Source organism: Lithobates pipiens, unplaced genomic scaffold (genome assembly GCF_037356315.1).
Source record: "Lithobates pipiens isolate NorthernLeopardFrog02 unplaced genomic scaffold, aLitPip1_a1.2 Scaffold_1, whole genome shotgun sequence".
NCBI lineage: Eukaryota > Metazoa > Chordata > Amphibia > Anura > Ranidae > Lithobates > Lithobates pipiens.
This window is the reverse complement of record NW_027507685.1, coordinates 205,906,513-205,930,246: the sequence shown is the minus strand read 5'-3', so window position 1 is coordinate 205,930,246 and position 23,734 is coordinate 205,906,513. Positions and strand designations below refer to the sequence as shown.

Here is a 23,734-nt window from a genome sequence, read left to right as displayed (position 1 = left end):
GGCTTGAGTGCGGTACAGTCTGCTGTTCTGTAAGGACCGCTATCGGTCCACAATAGATAGGGTTGACGTGCACCACTGCTGACCGCTGCCCTATACTGCAGCAGTCCTTCAGCGGTATAGGGACTGACGTACAGTCTGCTAATCACTAATACACAACCTGCTTGGTCCACAAAAGTTCTTATAAGGACTGGTAACTTGGTATAGGGTGCTACGGTACATAGGCTTGAGTGCGGTACAGTCTGCTGTTCTGTAAGGACCGCTATCGGTCCACAATAGATAGGGTTGACGTGCACCACTGCTGACCGCTGCCCTATACTGCAGCAGTCCTTCAGCGGTATAGGGACTGACGTACAGTCTGCTAATCACTAACACACAACCTGCTTGGTCCACAAAAGTTCTTATAAGGACTGGTAACTTGGTATAGGGTGCTACGGTACATAGGCTTGAGTGCGGTACAGTCTGCTGTTCTGTAAGGACCGCTATCGGTCCACAATAGATAGGGTTGACGTGCACCACTGCTGACCGCTGCCCTATACTGCAGCAGTCCTTCAGCGGTATAGGGACTGACGTACAGTCTGCTAAACACTAATACACAACCTGCTTGGTCCACAAAAGTTCTTATAAGGACTGGTAACTTGGTATAGGGTGCTACGGTACATAGGCTTGAGTGCGGTACAGTCTGCTGTTCTGTAAGGACCGCTATCGGTCCACAATAGATAGGGTTGACGTGCACCACTGCTGACCGCTGCCCTATACTGCAGCAGTCCTTCAGCGGTATAGGGACTGACGTACAGTCTGCTAATCACTAACACACAACCTGCTTGTTCCACAAAAGTTCTTATAAGGACTGGTAACTTGGTATAGGGTGCTACGGTACATAGGCTTGAGTGCGGTACAGTCTGCTGTTCTGTAAGGACCGCTATCGGTCCACAATAGATAGGGTTGACGTGCACCACTGCTGACCGCTGCCCTATACTGCAGCAGTCCTTCAGCGGTATAGGGACTGACGTACAGTCTGCTAAACACTAATACACAACCTGCTTGGTCCACAAAAGTTCTTATAAGGACTGGTAACTTGGTATAGGGTGCTACGGTACATAGGCTTGAGTGCGGTACAGTCTGCTGTTCTGTAAGGACCGCTATCGGTCCACAATAGATAGGGTTGACGTGCACCACTGCTGACCGCTGCCCTATACTGCAGCAGTCCTTCAGCGGTATAGGGACTGACGTACAGTCTGCTAAACACTAATACACAACCTGCTTGGTCCACAAAAGTTCTTATAAGGACTGGTAACTTGGTATAGGGTGCTACGGTACATAGGCTTGAGTGCGGTACAGTCTGCTGTTCTGTAAGGACCGCTATCGGTCCACAATAGATAGGGTTGACGTGCACCACTGCTGACCGCTGCCCTATACTGCAGCAGTCCTTCAGCGGTATAGGGACTGACGTACAGTCTGCTAAACACTAATACACAACCTGCTTGGTCCACAAAAGTTCTTATAAGGACTGGTAACTTGGTATAGGGTGCTACGGTACATAGGCTTGAGTGCGGTACAGTCTGCTGTTCTGTAAGGACCGCTATCGGTCCACAATAGATAGGGTTGACGTGCACCACTGCTGACCGCTGCCCTATACTGCAGCAGTCCTTCAGCGGTATAGGGACTGACGTACAGTCTGCTAAACACTAATACACAACCTGCTTGGTCCACAAAAGTTCTTATAAGGACTGGTAACTTGGTATAGGGTGCTACGGTACATAGGCTTGAGTGCGGTACAGTCTGCTGTTCTGTAAGGACCGCTATCGGTCCACAATAGATAGGGTTGACGTGCACCACTGCTGACCGCTGCCCTATACTGCAGCAGTCCTTCAGCGGTATAGGGACTGACGTACAGTCTGCTAATCACTAACACACAACCTGCTTGTTCCACAAAAGTTCTTATAAGGACTGGTAACTTGGTATAGGGTGCTACGGTACATAGGCTTGAGTGCGGTACAGTCTGCTGTTCTGTAAGGACCGCTATCGGTCCACAATAGATAGGGTTGACGTGCACCACTGCTGACCGCTGCCCTATACTGCAGCAGTCCTTCATCGGTATAGGGACTAAGAGTTTTGTCACAGGGTCATTTAAAAAATGACAGGCAGAGGAAGAGGCAGGCCCTTCCGCAGGGGTGGTAGGGGTAGGGCAGGAGCAACAGGCTTGAGCCAAAGTGGGAAGTTGCAGAAGGTGCGTTCAATTACTTTAAAGGATGCACCAGACTTGGTTGAGTGGCTCGCTCAGCCTTACTCTTCTGCACCCTCCTCATCCTCTCGATCTGCACCCTCTTCTTCACTCTCTGCTATGTGCACCCCCAAAGACACTACCACCAACAACACGACCACCACCACCACCACCACATACCTTCCGCTTGAGTCACTGGAATTATTTTCCGATCCATATCAAGAGGACATTTCTGATGCGCAGCCACTCTTGGTATTGGATCAGGAAGAGGAGGTAGCAACAAGCGCTACTCAGCAGTCTGACGCCAGTACCCAGATCAGCCCAAGGAGGAGGTTGGTCCCCGGTGTTGCTGCCTACTCCGAGATCTCTACTTATAGCGGTGGGGAAGGTGACGTTGATGATGACGTGTCTAGTGATGTCACGTGGGTGCCCACAAGAGAGGAAGAGGAGGGGAGTTCAGAGGGAGATATGGACCAGCAGATAGGGAGGAGAAGCAGCAATGACTTACATTGCACAGCAGGGACAAAGCAGACTGCAAATGTATCAGGAGCGAGTCATCGACCATGTACGGTCACATCTGGCGCTCCCAGGACACCGGCACATGGCTCCGCAGTGTGGGCTTTTTTTAACGTGTCCGCTGCTGACAATAGCGTTGCCATCTGCAATCTTTGCAGTCAACGCGTTAGTCGCGGTAAGCCCAATACTCACCTAGGGACGACCGCCTTAAGAAGGCACATGAGCAGCCATCACCGAGCCCAGTGGGAGCAACGGAACACACAAAGCCACACTGCAGGCTCTCACCGTCCAGCCTCGTCTTCTACTTCTCCTTCTCCTCTCTCCTCACAATTGTCCTCCACTCCACCTTCCATCACGCCAAGCTCACATTTTTCTGCAAAAAGGCAGGCTTCCGTGGGCCTAATGTTTGAGCGTAAAAAAATGATGACGCCGGATAACCCTCTTGCCCAACGGTTGGCGGCTGGCTTGTCAGAACTCATAGCCCGCCAACTACTGCCATATAAACTGGTGGACTCGGAGGCCTTTCGCAAATTTGTGGCCATTGGAACACCACAATGGAAGGTCCCAGGAAGGAAGTATTTCTCAGAGAAGGGCATCCCAGAGCTATATGGCCATGTTCAGCGGCAAGTGAATGTATCTCTGGCACACAGTGTCGGTGCCAAGATACATCTGACCACAGACACGTGGTCTAGCAAACACGGGCAGGGAAGGTATATCAGTTTTACTGCCCACTGGGTGAACCTTCTGACGGCCGTCAAGCATGTAACCCGTGGCACCCGTGTAGATTTGGTTTTACCGCCACGGATTGCATGCAGGCCTGACTCTTCTTCTCCTCCTCCTACTCCATCCTCCTCCCTCTCCTCCTCAGCTGCCTCCTCCTTTTCCGCTGCTAGCGTCTCTTCCACTGCACCGCCCAAGCTCCCCAGAACCTATTCCACATGCCAGGTGAGACGTTGCCATGCCGTGCTGCGTCTGTTGTGCCTGGAAGCAAAGAGCCACACTGGCCCGGCACTCCTTTCAGCTTTGCGTTCACAGGCAGATGAGTGGCTAACACCGCTCAATTTGACAGTTGGTAAAGTGGTGTGTGACAACGGTGCCAATCTGCTTAGCGCATTGAAACAGGGCAAAATCACGCACGTGCCGTGCATGGCACACGTCTTAAACTTGGTCGTGCAGCGATTCCTTGTCAAATACCCTGGGGTCCAGGACATCTTGCGGCAGGCAAGGAAAATCTCGGCCCATTTCAGAAGATCTTACACGGCCATGGCTCGCCTTGCTGACATTCAGCGGCGACACCATCTGCCGGTCAGACGTCTTATTTGCGATTGCCCGACGCGATGGAACTCAACCTTCTATATGCTTGATAGGCTGCTCCAGCAGAAACGTGCAGTTAACGTCTACCTGTATGAACTCTGCGAAAGAAACGGTTCTGGGGAGCTGGGTTTTTTTTCACCGCGCCAGTGGCTGCTCATGCGCGACACATGCAGACTTCTGCGGCCATTTGAGGAGATCACCAAACTGGTCAGTCGCCGCCATGGCGCCATCAGTGACATGGTACCTTATGCCTTCTTTCTGGAGCGTGCATTGCGTCGTGTCATTGATCAGGCTGTGGAGGAGCAGGAGCGGGAAGATGAGGAAGTCGCAATGCTGGATGAATTCCCAGGGGGGGCTACTCTATCTGAGACAAGTCAACAACAGGAGTCTGATGAGGAGTCAGAGGAGGATGGTGCCGGGGCGGATGAGCAGGAGCAAGAAGAGCATGCTTTAAACCTTTCTGGGATCCCTGTTGTGCGAGGATGGGGAGAGGAGAATGAAGAGGACGACATTATCCTGGATGATGAGCAGGAGCCAGGCCACCACACCGCTTCCACTTTAGTGCAAATGGGGGCCTTCATGCTCCAGTGTTTTAATAGGGACCCCCGTATAAAAAGCATGAGGGTCAAGGACCAGTACTGGGTGGCAACGTACTTAGACCCCCGGTACAAACACAAAATGGCGGAAATGTTACCGCCGTCGCAGAGGGCTGTCAGAATGCAGCACTTCCAGGCCTTGCTTCGAGAAATGCTGCATTCTGCTTTTGCGTGCGCTGGCAGAGGAGCAATTCCCACTCCCAGAGAAGGATTTGCGGGTACCAATCCAACAGCGCCTGCAAGAAGAGGCCGGTTTGAAGATGTGTTGGTGACTTCGGATATGAGGTCATTCTTTCAGCCGACCCATCGACAGGTGTCATCCGGATCCAGCATCAGGGAACGCCTAGACCGTCAGGTGTCCGACTACATTGGGTTAACGGCCGATGTGGACGCTCTGAGGAGTGATGAACCCCTAGACTACTGGGTGGGCAGGCTTGACCTCTGGCCAGAGCTTGCCCAATTTGCAATCGAACTGTTGGCTTGCCCCTCATCCAGTGTCCTGTCCGAAAGGACGTTCAGCGCAGCAGGGGGGATTGTGACCGATAAGCGTACTCGCCTAGCTCACCACAGTGTTAACTACCTCACATTTCTAAAAATGAATGAGGCATGGATCTCGGAGGAATTCAACACATGTGACCAGTAGACCATGTATATGTCTATAAACTATTTTTTTAATCAAGCACACAGACCTTCTTAATTCATTTGGCTCACTTCCTTGACCCAAAAAAGCACACCGTACTATATGCCCCTACCCTCCTCTTTGAAGAGGTTGAGCGGTGTCATATTTCTACTGGGGCTGCTTATGATATCCCTGTGCTGTGCTGACTTCCTCCTGGGGGTTCTTATTATGAAGGGATCACACTATCCCTGTGCTGTGCTGACTTCCTCCTGGGGGTTCTTATTATGAGGGGATCACACCATCCCTGTGCTGTGCTGACTTCCTCCTGGGGCTGCTTACGGTGCTGCTGTCAGTGCTGTATGTCACGGTGCTGCTGTCAGCGCTGTATGTCACGGTGCTGCTGTCAGCGCTGTATGTCACGGTGCTGCTGTCAGCGCTGTATGTCACGGTGCTGCTGTCAGCGCTGTATGTCACGGTGCTGCTGTCAGCGCTGTATGTCACGGTGCTGCTGTCAGCGCTGTATGTCACGGTGCTGCTGTCAGCGCTGTATGTCACGGTGCTGCTGTCAGCGCTGTATGTCACGGTGCTGCTGTCAGCGCTGTATGTCACGGTGCTGCTGTCAGTGCTCTGTATTACGGTGCTGCTGTCAGATGCCTCTATCACGGTGCATGTGTCATTCCGGTATGTCACGCTGCTGGTGATCATCTCCTGCACCCTCTTCTTTGCCTACCCTGGTCCCTGACCTTCCCTCTCCTCCATTGCCTTCATTAGCTCCATAGTCCTGAATTGTTAGAACAATTTCCCAAATAAAATAAAAATGCTTGTAGTTATCGATCCCAAATTCACCTCATACATGTATTATGTCATTGTCCAGATGGTGGGACTACGTTTTACCCCCTAATAATTACCACGTGGCCGCAAATTCGACATGAAGGTTTGCAAAGTTCGCCTCCCATTGAAGTCAATGGGGCCCGCGGCGAACGTTCGGTTTCGCGAACGTTTGGGTCCGTTCGCATTTCGCTTTCGCGAAACGTCCCGTCGGAAGTTCGTCCATCACTACTGACTGCTATGATCTCTGGCTAGAGATCTGTTCAGCCTTGAAGTACCCAGCTGCAAGTGGCTACTCTCTGGGTGGAATTAGAGACTTTGCTAGACCTGCAGTTCAAGGTGCCCGAGTTCTTCACCCGTGCCCTCTGCTTCCATGAGAGACTGTGTTATTGGATGTTATTACTGCAAAATAAAACCTTTCAAAGGGACTTTATTTGTGTCAGCGTTCAAGTCATTGGGGATTAACCCTGGGAACCCCTAGACGTGGAAGAGCAGGCCAAGAGGAGGTAACTGGAAGCCCAATAAGTCAAGGTCGCCCTGCAAGGGTTATGGCCGCTACACAGCACAGATGGCAGAATCTACCCTTGCGTCTATTGTGTTGACAGTCAGCTCCACCAGCTGTCAAAATACCCAAACAATGACTGTATCTGACTGGATGCAAGCATTGCTCAGCTGACAATTATTCACCTGACTTGAGGGATGTTGGGTATCATCATCAGGAACTAGTTGAAATTGACTCATTAAGCTGCCCATACATTGATTGAAATTTAGCCCAATCAGCAGATACTGGACAAATTTTGATCCATGTATAGACACTATTGGTTGCAACAGAAGTCGATCTACCAATTGTACAACTACCGTGTACGGAAGTGGCTATAACCTGCAGCTCTGATCTGTGTATTCTGATGGGGCTGAAGTCACAGCTGTCAGAATACAATAACTCAGTGGGAGGATTCCCTCATCCACCACAAATGTGTGGATGGAGGAGTCGGGTCATTTTTTTGTTTTGTTTTTTTGTTTAACCCGCTGTTTGAAAAAAAAAAGCTTAATCATCTATGGCCAGCTTAACTAGTGAGCAGAGATTAGGAGTGACTGTAGAAGGGAGATCAGGAGTCACTGGTGGGAAAAGAGTATGGCAAGTTCAGACCAGCAGCCCATATGAGTAGAGAGACAGTAAATGAGCATGGTAAGAGACTGCTGAACAGATCATTAGAAGGCAAAAAGTATGTTAGCGCAAGACAGGTTGTATTGGAAAAAGCAAACACATAAAAAGGAGAAGACAAATTGTTGATAAAGCTAACAGGAAAAAACAGGCAAAATGGAGATGATAGGAAAGGAAATAGTGAGTAATGGTACATTTTAGGGAAGTCTGACTAAAGCAAAACAAGTTAAAAAAAAAAAAAATAAATAAACTCAAGTACAAGGAAAAGAAACATGGGCATGTGGAATGGAAGGGAACAGTGGCACAAATAGGGGGAACATGAGGGATTAGGCTAGCTTTGCACAAGACCATGATTGACAGGTGTCAGGTCGTTTTTTTTCCTATGGCCATCCCATTAGTTTCCTCTCAGTAATGTTTCTCTTACACTACAGCTTTTGTTCTCTCACATGCTGTTCTTTCCTCTCTCCCCCACTCAAACTCTCTTTCTGTGAGTAAACTGACAGGAATGTGCTGGCTTTGGGTCACACACCATTTTCCCAGTCTGTCTGCCAGAGACCAGAACAAGAAGCAGAATCTTCTGGTGTCAGAACAGGCCTGTTCTTCCATGTTCAGTGTCGTTGCCAAGGTCTTTACCTTTCCTGTACCTCACTAACAGGCAGACATACTTTTCCATGTGTTCAGGTGCAATCACAAAACTTACTAGCATAGTCTAGAAAACGGACTATAATATACAGCGGGTAAAATAAGAATTGAACACGTCACCATTTTCTAAGTAAGTATAGGCTGGGTTCACACTATGTGTGGCCACAGGGCACAGCAAAGGGTTCGGTGCGTCCCCGTTCACCATTTTAGGTCCAGATTTTTGCCTGAATTCAAAGACGTACAGGACCCTTCTGCTGTATGCTCCGCGGCTGCCCCGGAGATGTGCGAACCGGCTCCATTAAGAGCCAGTCACACGCTCCTGTCATGCAAATAGGATGTGGGGAAACCGGCATCCAATTTGCATCAGTGTGAGCCCAATCTAAAGGTACTGACGTGACATGCAACCCCATGCAATATTTACCATATTTATTATACCCGCTGTAGCTGATGCAGTCTCTCTGCTAAAACGGAAGCCATTTCTCAAGCAAAACCCATGCTACAGAAAAACAAAAAAAAAACCTAATCACCCAAAAAAGGTCAGCCTGTCAGTGCCAAGACCATACACCGCACACTGCATTAAATTGGTCTGCATGGCTATCATCCCAGAAGGAAGCCTCTTCTAAAGATAATGCACAAGAAAGCCCACAAACAGTTTGCTAAGGACAAGCAGACTAAGGACAGGGATTACAGGAACCATGAGATGAGACCAAGATAAACACATTTGGTTCAACCAGGTGAGGAGTACAAAGACAAGTGTGCTTTGTCTACAGTCAAGCATGGTGGTGGAAGTGTTATGGTCTGGGGCTGCATGAGTGCTACCGGTACTGGGGAGCTACAGTTCATTGAGGGAACCATGAATGCCAACAAGTACTGTGACATACTGAAGCAGAGCATGATCCCCTCCCTTCGGAGACTGGGCCGCAGGGCAGTATTCCAACATGATAATGACTCCATACACACCTCCAAGACAACCACTGCCTTGCTAAAGAAGCTGAGGGTAAAGGTGTGGCCAAGGTAAAAGGTAATGGACTGGCAAAGCATGTCTCCAGACCTAAACCCTATTGAGCATCCTGAAATGGGAGGTGGTAGAGTGAAAGCTCTCTAACATCCACCAGCTCCGTGATGTCATCATGGAGGAGTGGAAGAGGACTCCAGTGGCAACCTGTGAAGCTCTGGTGAACTACATAATCAAGAGGGTTAAGGCAGTGCTGGCAAATAATGGTGGCCACACAGAATATTGACACTTTGGGCCCAGTTTGGACATTTTCACTTAGGGGTGTACTCACTTTAGTTGCCAGCGGTTTAGACATTAATGGCTGTGTGTTGAGTTATTTTGAGAGGACAGCAAATTCACACTGTTATACAAGCTGTACACTCACTACTTTACATTGTAGCAAAGTGTCATTTCTTCAGTGTTGTCACATGAAGAGATATTACATAGTAGGCGAGGTAAAAAAAAAAAAAAAGACCTATGTGTGTGATTATATGTCAGTGTTACATTGTATATAATAATATATTTACAAAAATGTGAGGGGTGTACTTACTTTGTGAGATTCTGTATATCCTGCCAAAGTCATGCTTTTGAGAAGATTACTTTCATAAAAATTTCAAATTAACAGAAGATTGACTGGAAAAAATCAAGTTACTATTGACTGTCACTACAGGTAGCCTAAAAGGCAGGTAGCTTTATATTGCTCGTTATAAATGTTAGTAGTAAGAAGATGTAAACCCTAAACTGAATGTTGTTTGAAAAAGCATTGTGTATCATAAACCTCCTTTCTGTAAAAGCACAGGAAGGTCGACAGCTGGCCATACACGGAGGGTTCCTTTACATTTATGTTGCCTACTGAAGAGTTATCCGTGACACTATTCCCTTGAATAGGTCGTGTTTGGTGGGCGGTAGTGCCCATCAAATATGACAGGGAATTTAGTTCCTACTGCTGCCTTTGCAGATTAAGGGGGGAGTGGTTGGGTGCAGCAAATCTGCAGTTCTGAATTCAGTAAATCTGCAGACTGAATAGAGAAACAGATTCTTCTATCCACATCTCTGGCTGCAGCTATTGTATTTTGACAACCATAATAACCATAAATAACTGAACAGCAGCTGCATCAGATTGGATGCAGTCTCAGATCAGTTAAAAAAATTTCATCTGACTTTTTTTTTTTTTTCTTTTTTTTAAGTGGAAGGATGTCTTCCTGGAAGCAAATGGGCCATTCACTGAGAGCATTTCAGCCAGTTCCTCAGGAGCCAGACAAGATTTGCATAGTGTATGGCCAGCATAACACAGGTACTTGCAGTCACAATAAGATGCTACACCACAACTTTTGTTATGTAATGTTTTAGGCAAGATAAGGTTAGGCCAGTCTTGAAAGTATATCTACAGGAGTAATTTTTTAAAGCAATGAATCTGACATTCGCCAAATTGTCACTGCAGGTCAATCTGCCAGGCGCAGGAATCAATTATAGTGATTGATTCACCATGAGTAAATGTTTAGTGGAAGAAACATTCAATGCTCTGTAGCGATCCCTCTTTGCATCCAGGGTTGGTGGTATATTTAGAGGATGGATGGTTACCATTAAATGAGAAACTGACAAAATATCAGTTATAATACAGGATCTGTCTTATACACCTATAGGGCTAATTTATAATCTATATTTAAATACACGTAGGTCTCTCGAAATGATAGTTTTCAAACTTTGCTGTACTACTTTTTTTGAACAAGCTCTCCAATGTACGAATGTGACCCCCTTTACCTTTAGACCGCTTCCATATGGATCTAATATAGCCATATACATCCTTGTTATGGCTCCCTGCTTTGTGATTGTGTGACCTTGCTAATTGAGCCTATGCTGTGTGTTTATGGATATCAGTCTAGTCGCAGTGAGAGGTCTATATATCCACTTTCCTGTTTAAACATGTGCCTATGTTACTTGGATGAAACACGTGTGATACCAAGATATGTGTAACAACAGCTGTCTAACTTAATGGCTCAATAAGAGGGAGTTCCCCCAGACTCACTTTCAAAAGAACTTGTTTCACCCATCAGCCAAGTAGACCGTTGTCTGAAGACCCGCCGTACAGTACAAAACTGGACCTGAACAGACACTGTGTAAACTCTATTGTTTTTCTCTCTTTCACTTACGCAAATATGAGAGTTTGATGAATATTTTTTGGTAAAGAGTAGCTTTGAGCCAAAATGTACCTGGGCACAGTTCAGGTATATTTGTTGAAGTTTAGAAAAATTCAGACGCCAAATAAAAAACCCCATTAACATCAAAGGGAGCTGAATCTTACAAATCAGTAATGGGCATTTTGTAGGCTGATGCTATGTTTCCACTATTGCGACCACAAAGTCGAGCGATTTAGGATGTGACTTTGAGTGCAGCTTTGATCCAACTTTACAGTCTCTGGATCAAAGTTGCATCAAAAGTCGCATCAAAGTAGTGCAGTAGACTTTTCAAAGTCGCAACAACTTTAAGTCGCATAGATGGAAACGGGTGCCATTGAAATTAATGGGCTGTGACTTGTCACGCGACTTTGTGTCCAAAGTCAAATGACAAGTCGCACTAGGGCAAACAGAGCCTAATAGGCAAGGGTTTGCCAAACAAGTGGCATGGGAGCCTAGGAATTACCCTGCAGAACAGGAACCAAGGCAAAAAACAAACACACAAACATTTATTTTAGTGAGGAGCAGCAATTTTAATAATGATAAACGTTAAAAATTCAGAATTTATTTAAATAACATGCTTGGGGGTTGCTTTTAATCTGCCTGTGAAGGGGCACATCTGTACGATGTATACAACCTACTACAGCAGAACTGACATTTAGCCCTGGTTCACATGGTGATTTAACGTCAAATTGGTGGCAATGTCGCTGCACCGATGTCAAAAAAGTAGTTTCTGTACTACTTTTTGCGACTTCAGGGTGTGATGTCCATTGCAGAGACCCACACAGATGTCTGTGAAATCGCCACCGAAATTGGGACTGAAACGCGGAATTGAAATTGTGTGAGTTCAGCTGGAGTCGCACGGCTTCATTCCTGCATCTCAGTGTGAACCAGCACTTACATGAAATAATGCAGTTTGAATTCTTGGTAAATGACAGTTCCCGGTCACTTTGTTCTATTTGTAATCAAACAGACAATGATTACCTTCATCTATACCAGACCCTTATCCTGGTATAGATATTAATATGGGGGATCCTGTGGAAAAAATAAATAAATAAATAAATGATCACCCTTATCTTTGATGAGAGTCTGGTATGGATGTCAAGGGGAACTCCATACAGCAAACAAGGTAGCATGGGGAGGAAAAATGACATGGCTCCCCCCTTACATTTTTATGGGGAACCTATATTAACCACTTGACCACTGGGCACTTAAACACCCTTAATAACCAGACCAATTTTCAGCTTTCGGTGCTCTCGCATTTTGAATGACAATTACTCAGTCATGCAACACTGGACCTATATGAAATTTTTGTCCTTTTTTTCACACAAATAGAGCTTTCTTTTGGTGGTATTTAATCACCGCTGGGTTTTTTTTTTTTTGTGCTATAAAAGAAAAAATACCGAAAATTCTGTAAAAAAACGAATTTTTCTTTGTTTCTGTTAGAAAATTTAGCAGATTAGAAATTTTTTCTTCATAAATTTTGGCCAAAATTTATACTACTACATATCTTTGGTAAAAATAAGTACAAATTGGTGGATATTATTTGGTCTTTGTGAAAGTTATAGAGTCCACAAGCTATGGTGCCAATATCTGAAAATTGATCACACCTGAAGTACTGACGGCCTATTTCAATTCTTGAGACCCTAAGTGCCGGTTCACACTACCGCGACTTGTCAGGCGACTTAGCCGCCTGACAAGTCGCGCTCCGTTCTGTACTACGGAACCGTTCTAATAGGAGCGACTCAAGTCGCTCCGACTTAGAAAAAGGTTCCTGTAGTATTTTCGGGGCGACTTCAGGCGACTTGCATTGACTTCTATACAGAAGTCATTTTGCAAGTCGCCGCTGAAATCGTGTGCAGGTCGCGTCTGTGAGACGCGCTGCAAGTCACGTCGCCCCTGTGTGAACGGGCACTTACATGCCAGAAAAGTACAAATACCCCCCAAATGACCCCTTTTTGGAAAGAAGACATTCCAAGGTATTTAGTAAGAGGCATGATGAGTTTTTTGAAGTTGTCATTTTTTCCCACAATTCTTTGCAAAATCAAGATTCTTTTTACTTTTTTTTTTTTTTCACAAAATTGTCATATTATCAGGTTATTTCTCACACACAGCATATGCATACCACAAATTACACCCCAAAACACATTCTGCTATTACTCCCGAGTATGGTGATACCACATGTGTGAGACTTTTACACAGCGTGGCCACATACAGAGGCCCAACATGCAGGGAGCGCCATCAGGCGTTCTGGAGCACCCAGGACAATTCTGACATTTCTCTCCTACATGTAAAAATCATCATTTATTTGCTAGAAAATTACATAGAACTCCAAAACATTATATATGTTTTTTTAGCAAACACCCTGGAGAATACAATGGTGGTCTTTGCAACTTTTTATCTCGCACGGTATTTGCGCAGTAATTTTTCGAATGCTTTTTTTTGGAAAAAAAACTGTTTTGTGCTTAAAAAAAAAAAAAACACAGTAAAGTTAGCCCAATTTTTGCATAATGTGAAAGATGAAGTTACGCTGAGTAAATAGATACCTAATATGTCACTCTTCAAAATTGCACACGCTCGTGGAATGGCGGCAAACGTCGCTACTTAAAAATCCCCATAGGCGACGATTTACATTTTTTTTACTGGTTATATGTTTTGAGTTACAGAGGAGGTCTAGGGCTAGAATTATTTCTCTCGCTCTAACGTTCGCAGCGATACCTCACATGTGTGGTTTGAACACCGTTTTCATATGTGGGCGGGACTTACGCATGCGTTCGCTTCTGCATGCGAGCACATGGGGACAGGGGCGCTTTAAAAAAAACATTTTTTTTTTATTGTTCATTTTACTTTATTTATTTTAGTTTGACATTTTTTTCCCCAAAAATAATTTTTTTGATCACTTTTATTCCTATTACAAGGAATGTAAACATCCCTTGTAATAGGAATATGGCATGACAGGTCCTCTTTACAGTGAGATGTGGGGTCAATAAGACCCCACATCTCACCTCTAAGCTGGGAAGCCTGAAAAAAAAAAAAAGATTCTGGCTTTGATCGTATTAGCGATTCGGTAGAAGCACCGGAGGGCGGAGGGCGGCGGGAGATGTCTATGGCTGGGTATTGCAGGGTATCACCGACTATGGCTGGGTATCTCAGAGCATGGTGTTGCAGAGTACTGCGTTGCAGAGCATTGCAGGGTATTGGCGGGTGTTGCAGAGCATTGCAGAGTGTTGCAGGGTATTGGCGGGTGTTGCAGAGCATTGCAGAGTGTTGCAGGGTATCGGCGGGGGTTGCAGAGCATTGCAGAGTGTTGCAGGGTATCGGCGGGGGTTGCAGAGCATTGCAGAGTGTTGCAGGGTATCGGCGGGGGTTGCAGAGCATTGCAGAGTGTTGCAGGGTATTGGCGGGTGTTGCAGGGTATTGCAGAGCGTTGCGGAGTGTTGCAGGGCATTGCAGAGTGTTGCAGGGCATTGCAGAGTGTTGCAGGGCATTGCAGAGTGTTGCAGGGCATTGCAGAGTGTTGCAGGGCATTGCAGAGTGTTGCAGGGCATTGCAGAGTGTTGCAGGGCATTGCAGAGTGTTGCAGGGCATTGCAGAGTGTTGCAGGGCATTGCAGAGTGTTGCAGGGCATTGCAGAGTGTTGCAGGGCATTGCAGAGTGTTGCAGGGCATTGCGGAGTGTTGCAGGGCATTGCGGAGTGTTGCAGGGCATTGCGGAGTGTTGCAGGGCATTGCGGAGTGTTGCAGGGCATTGCGGAGTGTTGCAGGGCATTGCGGAGTGTTGCAGGGCATTGCGGAGTGTTGCAGGGCATTGCGGAGTGTTGCAGGGCATTGCGGAGTGTTGCAGGGCATTGCGGAGTGTTGCAGGGCATTGCAGAGTGTTGCAGGGCATTGCGGAGTGTTGCAGGGCATTGCGGAGTGTTGCAGGGCATTGCGGAGTGTTGCAGGGCAATGCAGAGTGTTGCAGGGCATTGCAGAGTATTTGCAGGGAATTGCAGAGTATTTGCAGGGAATTGCAGAGTATTTGCAGGGAATTGCAGAGTAATGCAGAGTATTTGCAGGGAATTGCAGAGTATTTGCAGGGAATTGCAGAGTAATGCAGAGTATTTGCAGGGAATTGCAGAGTAATGCAGAGTATTTGCAGGGAATTGCAGAGTAATGCAGAGTATTTGCAGGGAATTGCAGAGTAATGCAGAGTATTTGCAGGGATTTGAGGGGTTAATTTTCGGTGAGCAGCGATGTGGGCACTGCAGATGCAGCCCACAGCGCTGCTGACACCGATCTCTTCCCCCTCCGCTGTACCGATCGGTACAGAGAGGGGGAGGGAGGAACCGGCGTCATAACATGACGCCGGCTTGTTTACAAGTGATCACTCCGTCATTTGACGGAGCGATCACGTGGTAAACGGCCGCGATGAGCGGCCGTTTACCGTGATTCGTGATGCGCCGGGTCCACTGGACCCAGCGGTCACGGATGCTCTCGTGTGCGCGCCCCAGGGGGCGCGCGAGAGCAGAATTCTAGGAGGCCGTTAATTAACGGCCTCTTAGAGTTAAACAACCGCCCTGATGCCGTTAATCGGCAATGGGCGGTTGTTAAGTGGTTAAAAAAAGAAAAAAGACAACAAAACAACCCGGGTCCCCCACCATAATCCATACCAGACTCTTATCTGCATGCAGTCTGTTGGGCCAGACATTGGGGGGGGGGGGGCGTTTTGCCCCCCCCCTCCCACAACATGAACAAATAGTAAACCACATGCCCTCAACATGGCAAGAGCACCTTTTTTTAAAAGTTGGTACTTGTGGCATTCTTGTATGTGTTTGGAATGAGCATTTTATGCAACATTTCCCTAAACTACAATGGTTGTAGAAAATGCTTTAGCCCCAGTGACTGCTTGAATGATTTCAGAGACATCTGTGCGGTTCCTGCACAGATATCAATAGAAAAAAAAAAAGGGCCAAAAGTAGTACAGAAACTACTTTTGGGAACTGGTGCGGATCGGCAAATGCGGCATCGCACCGATTCAGATTCTGCCATGAATTTGGCATGCAATTTGACATGCCAAATCGCATCAGTGTGAACCAGGGCTAAATGCACTGGTGTCAACAGCTCATATGAAAACAATGCATTTTCCTACCGTATGTCCAGGCTTCAAAGAGCTGTAAAATATTTGCCACAATATTTAGTGTGGTAAGGCCCTGAAGTAGAACGCCATCTAGTAAAAGCACAATATTGTTTTAGCCTGAAGAGCTGTGAAAATAGCTAGTTAACCCTTTTGTTACGACTAAGCCTATTGCCGAAATGCGTCAGTTTATTGTTTTACTGTCACTCTGATGTACCAATAAACGACACTTCAAGGATTACAGTGTTGCCGGCTCTTCTTACTACTAACCCTTTCACCACCTTTCTTTACAATAGGGTACAATCAGATTGCAATGCATATGGTCAGCTCTATTAAGAGCTAAGCAAGCTGATATAACTAACGAAATTAAAAATTCTTACCCTAACAAGCCGAGCTCTTTTTACCAGGTCATTGAGCTTACGTAGGGCTGAGTTCCTGGGCAGATTCTGGATATCTTGAAATAAATCCTGTTCTTCCAGCTCAAACAGGTGCCTGTTGTTAGAAATCATGAGTGGCTCAGACCAGAAGGAGCCTATGTAGACTCTAAGCACTTCAGGTGTATTGAACACTTTGCCCAGGGACCACATGAGTGCACCATAGACACGCATCAGTTGTTGTGTTTCCACCATGTCGGCCTTGTTGAGAACAACGCGGATCTTGTCTTCATTGCCCTTGAGGGCTCTAATGGCTTCTGAGAACTCATCAGAAATCTCCAACTTATGGGCATCAAACAGAAGGATGATGCGATCCACTCGCTCAGCGAACCACTGCAAGACTGATGGAAAGTCATAACCTGAAACAAGATGAAAAAGATGGATGCTGTTAGTCTCACAGACTCATTAAAGTGGATGCATGAAATGCTAACAAAATATAAGTTCAATTCAGCCATCCTTTTTTAGAGGTAAGGAAGATAATCGTCACCGGGTCATACAGTCTTCTGCATGAAGTCTCAATTGCAAGGACTGTCATGGATGCCTTTGGAAACCTTCAACTCAATGGGGCTTACTTACGAAAGGCAAATCCACTTTGCACTTGAAATTGCACTGAAAGTGCACTTAGAAGTGCAGTCACTGTAAATCTGAGGGATAGATCTGAAATGAGGGGAAGCTCTGCTGATTTTATAATCCAATCATGTGCAAACTAAAATTCTGTTTTTTATTTTCCTTGCATGTCCCCCTCAGATCTACAGCGACTGCACTTCCAAGTGCACTTGTAATGCAAAGTGGATTTGCCTTTATAGCCCCCAATGAATCCCCATGTGGAAGGTGGAGCTTTCAGTTCGATGTCAGCTGGTGTAAAAGTGGAAATTCTGGGATTTGTGATTATTTTTGTACATAGTGCTCAGTAAACAATTCATAAATTCCTCTTACTTAAAGTATATCTAAAGCTACATTTTATTTTTTTATTTATTTATTTTCATTTTGGATAAAGTAGAGGGGGGTGAACCGGCTGTATGTATTTTTCTTTTTCTTGCCATCTTTGTCTCATTGTGGAGATTTTCCTTCACTTCCTGTCCCATAGACTCAATAGAAAGTTAGAGGATATCTTTCCAATGTGAGGAAAATCCAGTCTTGGGTAGTTGTCAAAGGAACAAATGACCCAATTGGAAAATTTCTTCTCTTTTCCTATTTTGGTGGCTGCTCAAAATTTTGGACCTTTCCTTTCTTTCCCAGTGACATCGGTGATCAGGACAATTAGAGAGAATGAATCTCCCTAATGGGGGAACCAACAGCAATAAAGATCTAACAGGGCTTCTAACTCCTAAAAACGACATCCAAGTTTAGCCAAAATAAATGCTTTGCTCATACATATACTTTAATGTGTAGCTAATTCCGAATATGTTTATCATTTTAGATTAGGGAACCCCACTAGGTGTTTTGTTGTGCGGGTTTATTTATTTATTTATTTTCATTATTTTCGGAAAACCTCCCTTCATTTCACCTGCAGACATAATGGGAAGTAAAAGCGATCTCTCTAATGTGAGGGAAGTACCCCTTTTGAGAGTTGCTATTGTAACATTGAAAAATGATTTTGTTTTGTTAACAACTGACACCCCCCCCCCCCCCCCCCTCAGGACACAGACAGCAATAAAAACCTGACAGAGGTTGTAACCCTTACCTTTCTATCCAAAATTAACCACAAGTTTGGCTTTAGACTTATTTTAGGCATGCATAATGTGGAATAAGTTTGTTGGGGTAAACAAACTATCTGTGTAAGATATATACATACACAAACACACACACACTCTAAAATATTTTTAGCAATTGTTTTTTTTTTTTTTTTTTCACAACAGCAATTAGTTCTTTTCTTCACATGATGAGATGGACCATGCAAGTGCACTTCTAAAAGTTTATTTTACAATGATGTAAAGTCACATAGCTAACTAGTTTGAAAAAAAAAGACCATTGCCATTTAGCTTCATTCAAACTGAGTTATCAGTCTAGAGGAAAGAAAAATAATACCCCCTTCCACCCCAAGTGAGATGTATCCAGTCTTCCCTTAAGGCCCACACACACGGTCAGAAAATCCGAAGATAAATTTTGTCCGCTGAACGATCTGCCAATTTTCTGCTCGTTCGTATGCTGCTTTTGACAGCCGATTACGAATTTTCGACAGACATAAACTGGATGTGCAGGCTTGAAAATCTTTGATGTGACCACAATGTCAGATTTTTCGCTTCATTAGTAAGATTTTCTGACAAAAAAAATAAATAAAAAATCTGAAGAGCAAGACTAGGCATCCTCAGAAATGAAAGAACACATACAAAACAATTCAACACATACCGTATTTATCGGCGTATAACACGCACTTTTTCCCCCTTAAAATTGGGGGAAAGTCGTGGGTGTGTGTTATACGCCGATCCCCACTGTCCGCTCGTAGTCCCACCTCCCTGCTGTTTCTGGAGCGAGCGCTGCCAAAAAAGGCCGAGCCGACTCTACTGTGTACTCGGCTCGGCTCGGCTTGCAGTCCCGCCCATACTGGGCGGGACTGCGAGCCGAGCCAAGCCGAATATTATTTTTTGTTTATAGCGCAAAAAAGAAAAACCGCAGAGGTGATCAAATACCGCCAAAAGAAAGCTCTATTTGTGGGAAAAAAGGACGTCAATTTTGTTTGGGAGCCATGTCGCACGGCCACGCAATTGTCAGTTAAAGCGACGCAGTGCCGATTAGCAAAAAGTGCTCTGGTCAGGAACCTCTACATATAAGGACTGGTAAGTTACAATATACCATAATACATTTTTGATCATTAAAGCAGACTTAAAGGCACATTTAAAAAATAAAAAATAATCACTTGCAGGTAGGGCTTTTATTACAGAAGAGACCCTATTGGTCTCTTTTGTCATAAATGCTTCCCCCTGCCTGTCATCTGTAATGTACATTGAGCCGTGCATGGGCAGCTCGGCACACAATTATGGCTTTGCTTTTCAGCGTGATGATATGATTCCCTTGCACATGTGCAGCAGTGACGTCATCGCACCCTGGCCATTCAAGTGACCAAACAGACGGAGCCCAGAAGGAAGACTGGGAGAAAATGAGAGCGCGCAGGAACACTGACAGCACAGCACTGGAGGGCTTCATTTCATAAGTTCTGTCATATAGGTCTGTCATATTGTGCTAATGTGCAGGTCATACTAGCACATTATGGATAATTTATGACCTAAACCACCTGTGGCAACATTTAAGTGGAATTTAATTCAGCTTTACCTGCTCTTACTTTAAAGAACCCCTTGCTACAGGAAAATAAAATAATCTTTCCTCTGTAAGCAATGCCCCCTTGTCCTTTGTACATTCCTTGTGTTACCCATATTTATTCTGGTCTCAGATGCATTTAAACATATGAATACAATCACCTCTAAAGTCTCGTACACACGGTACAATTGTTGGCCAAACGAGCGCCTGATTTTTTTCAAAAGAGCGTGTGGCAGGAGCTTGCCTTGCATACTAACGGTACACAATTGTCGTGCAACAAACACAAACGTAGTGACGTTCTATGAGGAATCTCAGCTTTTGAGCGCCACCCTTTGGGCCCCTTCTGCTAATTTCGTGTTAATGAGCATTGATTCCGAGCATGCATGTTTGTACTTTCGACTTTTGTGCGATGGATTTGTGTACTGACCATATGAAAGTCGGACAGCAGACCGCTGTCCGCCGAAAGTTGGACAACAATTGTCAAAAGGAGTGTACTAACGGTCAGATTTTAGGACAACAGTCTGTCAACAGACAATCCCCTGCCAACAATCGCATTGTGTGTATGAGTCTTAAGTCATGTTTAGTAACCTCAAGAACCAATCAGTGTTTATCTTTCCTTAGCCTGATAATAAGACCCCTTTCACACTGGGACGCTTTTCAGGTGTTTTAGCGATAAAAATAGCGCCAGTAAAGCGCCTCTCAAGCCACCCCAGTGTGAAAGCCCGAGTGTTTTCACATGGAGGCGGTGCGCTTGCAGGATGGGGGAAAAAAAGTCCTGCAAGCCGCATCTTTGGGGTGGTGCGGGAGCGGTGTATACACTGCTCCCAAAACGCTCTGCCCATTAAAATGAATGGGCAGTGCTGCCAAAGTGCCTGCAAAGTGCTTCAGCAGCGCTGCAACACAGATGCCTTTAATACTTTCCTCAGCCGCTAACGGGGGTTGAAAGCGCCACTATAACAATGGTAAAGCCGCTAAAACTAGCGTCGCTTTACTGCTACCACCCACACCGCCCCAGTGTGAAAGGGCTTTAAGCGATCCAAATCTGATTTTGGAATATGGCTGCCTTTTTACACAAGCCCAATATGGTTTCAATTAACTTGAGTATGAAAACATGTTGGCGGTAACATTTATGTTTGGTATGAAAAAAGCTATAAACAATTTATGCAGAACTGGATAGAAAATAATTCCATGATGAATGAGAGCAAGCCAATAGCTGCGGATAACTGCAAAATGTTTATTAAAGTGTAATTAAGCCTGGCCTAATATGTGTACTTTCTCTTCCATATTTCCATGATCCTCACTTTGGTTAAGCTGGAGCAAGTTTGGATTCTAATAATCCAGCACGCTGTTGTGCAGGGTCTGTTATATATCCACCTTGACACCTGCTCAGCACATAGACACAAGCAGAACAGGAAGGGTGGTATGTAGATATACTGGAGCAAGGAAAAGTAGAAACTTACAGCTTTGTATGAAGTATGTGTCATAAGAACAGTTGGTTGACTTCATGACAAAAAGGCAAATTTTTGCGTTGGCTCTGTTATTTGGTCATATACAAGCAGAAAGATATGTGCTCATCCTAAAATGGGTCACTCAAGTCCTAGAAGCCACAATTCTTGACTTGCAATGACAGACACGCATGTGCGATATTTTGAAATCTTGGTGTCAGAGATACATAAGAAGTAAGGCTCAAAGTTGTCATGTGTAGAGAGCCTTGAAAAAGTATTCATCGTATTCATTCCCCTTGAAGATTTCCACATTTTGTCATGTTACACCCAAAAACTTAAATGTATTTTATTGGGGTTGTATGTGATAGATCAACACAAAGCTCTGTCAGATTGTATGGAGAGCATTTGTGAATAGCAATTTTCAAGTCTTGCCACAGAATTGGATTTAGGTCTGAACTTTGACGGGCCATTCTAACACGTGAATATTCTTTGATCTAAACCATTCCATTGTAGCTCTGGCTGTATGTTTAGGGTCGTTGTCCTGCTGGAAGGTGAACCTCCGCCCCAGTGTCAAGTCTTTTGCAGACTCTAGCAGGTTTTCTTCTGAGATTGCCCTGTATTTGTCTCCATCTTCTAATCAACTCTGACCAGCGTCCCTATCCCTGCTAAAGAAAGCATCACCACAACATGATACTGCCACCACCATGTTTTATAGTGGGGATGGTGTGTTCAGGGTGATGTGAAGTGTTAGTTTTCTGCCACACATCGTGTTTTTGCTTTTAGGCCAAAAAGTTCAATTTTGGTCTCATCTGACCAGAGCACCTTCTTCCACATGATTGCTGTGTCCTCCACATGGCTTCTTGCAAACTGCAAATGGGACTTCATATGGCTTTCTTTCAATAATGGCTTTCTTCTTGCCACTCTTCCATAAAGGGCAGATTTGTGAAGTGCACAACTAATCGTTGTCCTGTGGACAGATTCTCCCACATGAGCTTTGGATCTCTGCAGCTCCTCCAGAGTTACTACGGGCCTCTTGGTTGCTTCTCTGATGAATGCTCTCCATGCCCGAACTGTCATTTTTGGTGGACGGCCATGAGTTGGTAGGTTTGCAGTTGTGTCATACTCTTTCCATTATCAGATTATGTATTGAACAGTGCTCCGTGACATGTTTAAAGCTTAGGATATTTCTTTTTATAATCTAACCCTGCTTTAAACTTCTCCACAACTTTATCCCTGACCTGTCTGGAGTGTTCCTTGGCCTTCACAATGCTGTTTGTTCACTAAGGTTCTCTAACAAACCTGAGGGCCTCACAGAACAGCTGTATTTATACTGAGATTAAATTACACACAGGTGGACTCTTACTAAGTTGGAGACTTCTGAAGACAATTGGTTCCACTAGATTTTAGTTGTTGGTATCAGAGTAAAGGGCGAGAATACAAATGCACACCATACTTTCATATATTTATTTGTGAAAAAAAAAAAATGTTGAAATCCATTGATATTTTCTTTCCACTTCACAATTATCTGGCACTTTGTGTTGGTTGATCACAAAAAATCCCAATAAAATACATTTAAGTTTTTGGTTGTAACATGAAAAAATTTGGAAATCTTCAAGGGGTATGAATACTTTTTCAAGGCACTGTACTGAACCTTCAACCAACATCCATGTTTACACTTCCTAGAGAGGTCAAAGAAGTCAATGCTTTGACTGGGAATCTAAATTGTAATAATACCAATCAGGTTGTAAATGATTTCTTTAAAACCTAAGACATTAACCCAATGATTCAGGGATATCAAGCAAGAAGATCCTATGCCAGAAGCTGACAATACACTGTTAGAATTTTGCGAGGGGTATTCCAAATTATTTTGGTTTTTCTACTGTTAGAATTTTGCCTGATTCATAGGAAGTGAATTAAATTCTAACAGTAGGCGCCAGCTCAGCAAAAGTCAAAAGCGGCGTTCCACTCACATTTTTATTTTATTTTTTCAAAGGCACCTGTTGGCTGAAACGATAGGCGCTGTGATTGGATGCATATCAGGCGCCCATCATAGGAGAGGAAAGCAGAAGACATCAAGGACATGGAGGCCACCGCTCGCCGCTGTCACCCGCTGCCCCACAGAGACAGGGTAAGTGCCGCGTAGATGGCGGGTATGGGGCACAGTGGAAGCATTTGGGGCACAGTGGCGGCAATTGATGGTCAAAGTGGCTGCGTTTGGAGTTTCTTTGGGGGGGGGGGGTTCTGAATATTTCAGTTTGTTTGCGGCCCACCCCCCCAAAAAAATATTGAGGACCAGCCGCCACTGGACTTAAGACTTAGACTTTGATCTAAGAAACTGGCCTGATTGTTTTTTTCTGTATGTGTACCATTGGGGAAGTTTCCCCTTATTTCCTTTCTCAGAGTATTAACAGGAAGTTGT

At 45.1% G+C, this 23,734-nt stretch overlaps 2 protein-coding genes across 2 annotated transcripts in view; one reads left to right on the top strand and one right to left on the bottom strand.

The window, feature by feature from the left end:
- The window catches only part of LOC143982295 (calpain-2 catalytic subunit-like), a 260,340-nt gene that overhangs the window by 59,549 nt on the left and 177,057 nt on the right, over positions 1–23,734 (top strand). The window contains exon 3 of the mRNA XM_077480899.1: positions 23,309–23,443. Within this exon, the coding sequence (XP_077337025.1) occupies positions 23,396–23,443 (48 nt within the window). The 5' untranslated portion in view covers positions 23,309–23,395. The remainder of the gene's footprint in view (positions 1–23,308; positions 23,444–23,734) is intronic.
- Positions 1–23,734, bottom strand: part of EHD2 (EH domain containing 2) — an 85,456-nt gene that overhangs the window by 27,907 nt on the left and 33,815 nt on the right. The window contains exon 3 of the mRNA XM_077480913.1: positions 16,562–16,974. Within this exon, the coding sequence (XP_077337039.1) occupies positions 16,562–16,974 (413 nt within the window). The remainder of the gene's footprint in view (positions 1–16,561; positions 16,975–23,734) is intronic.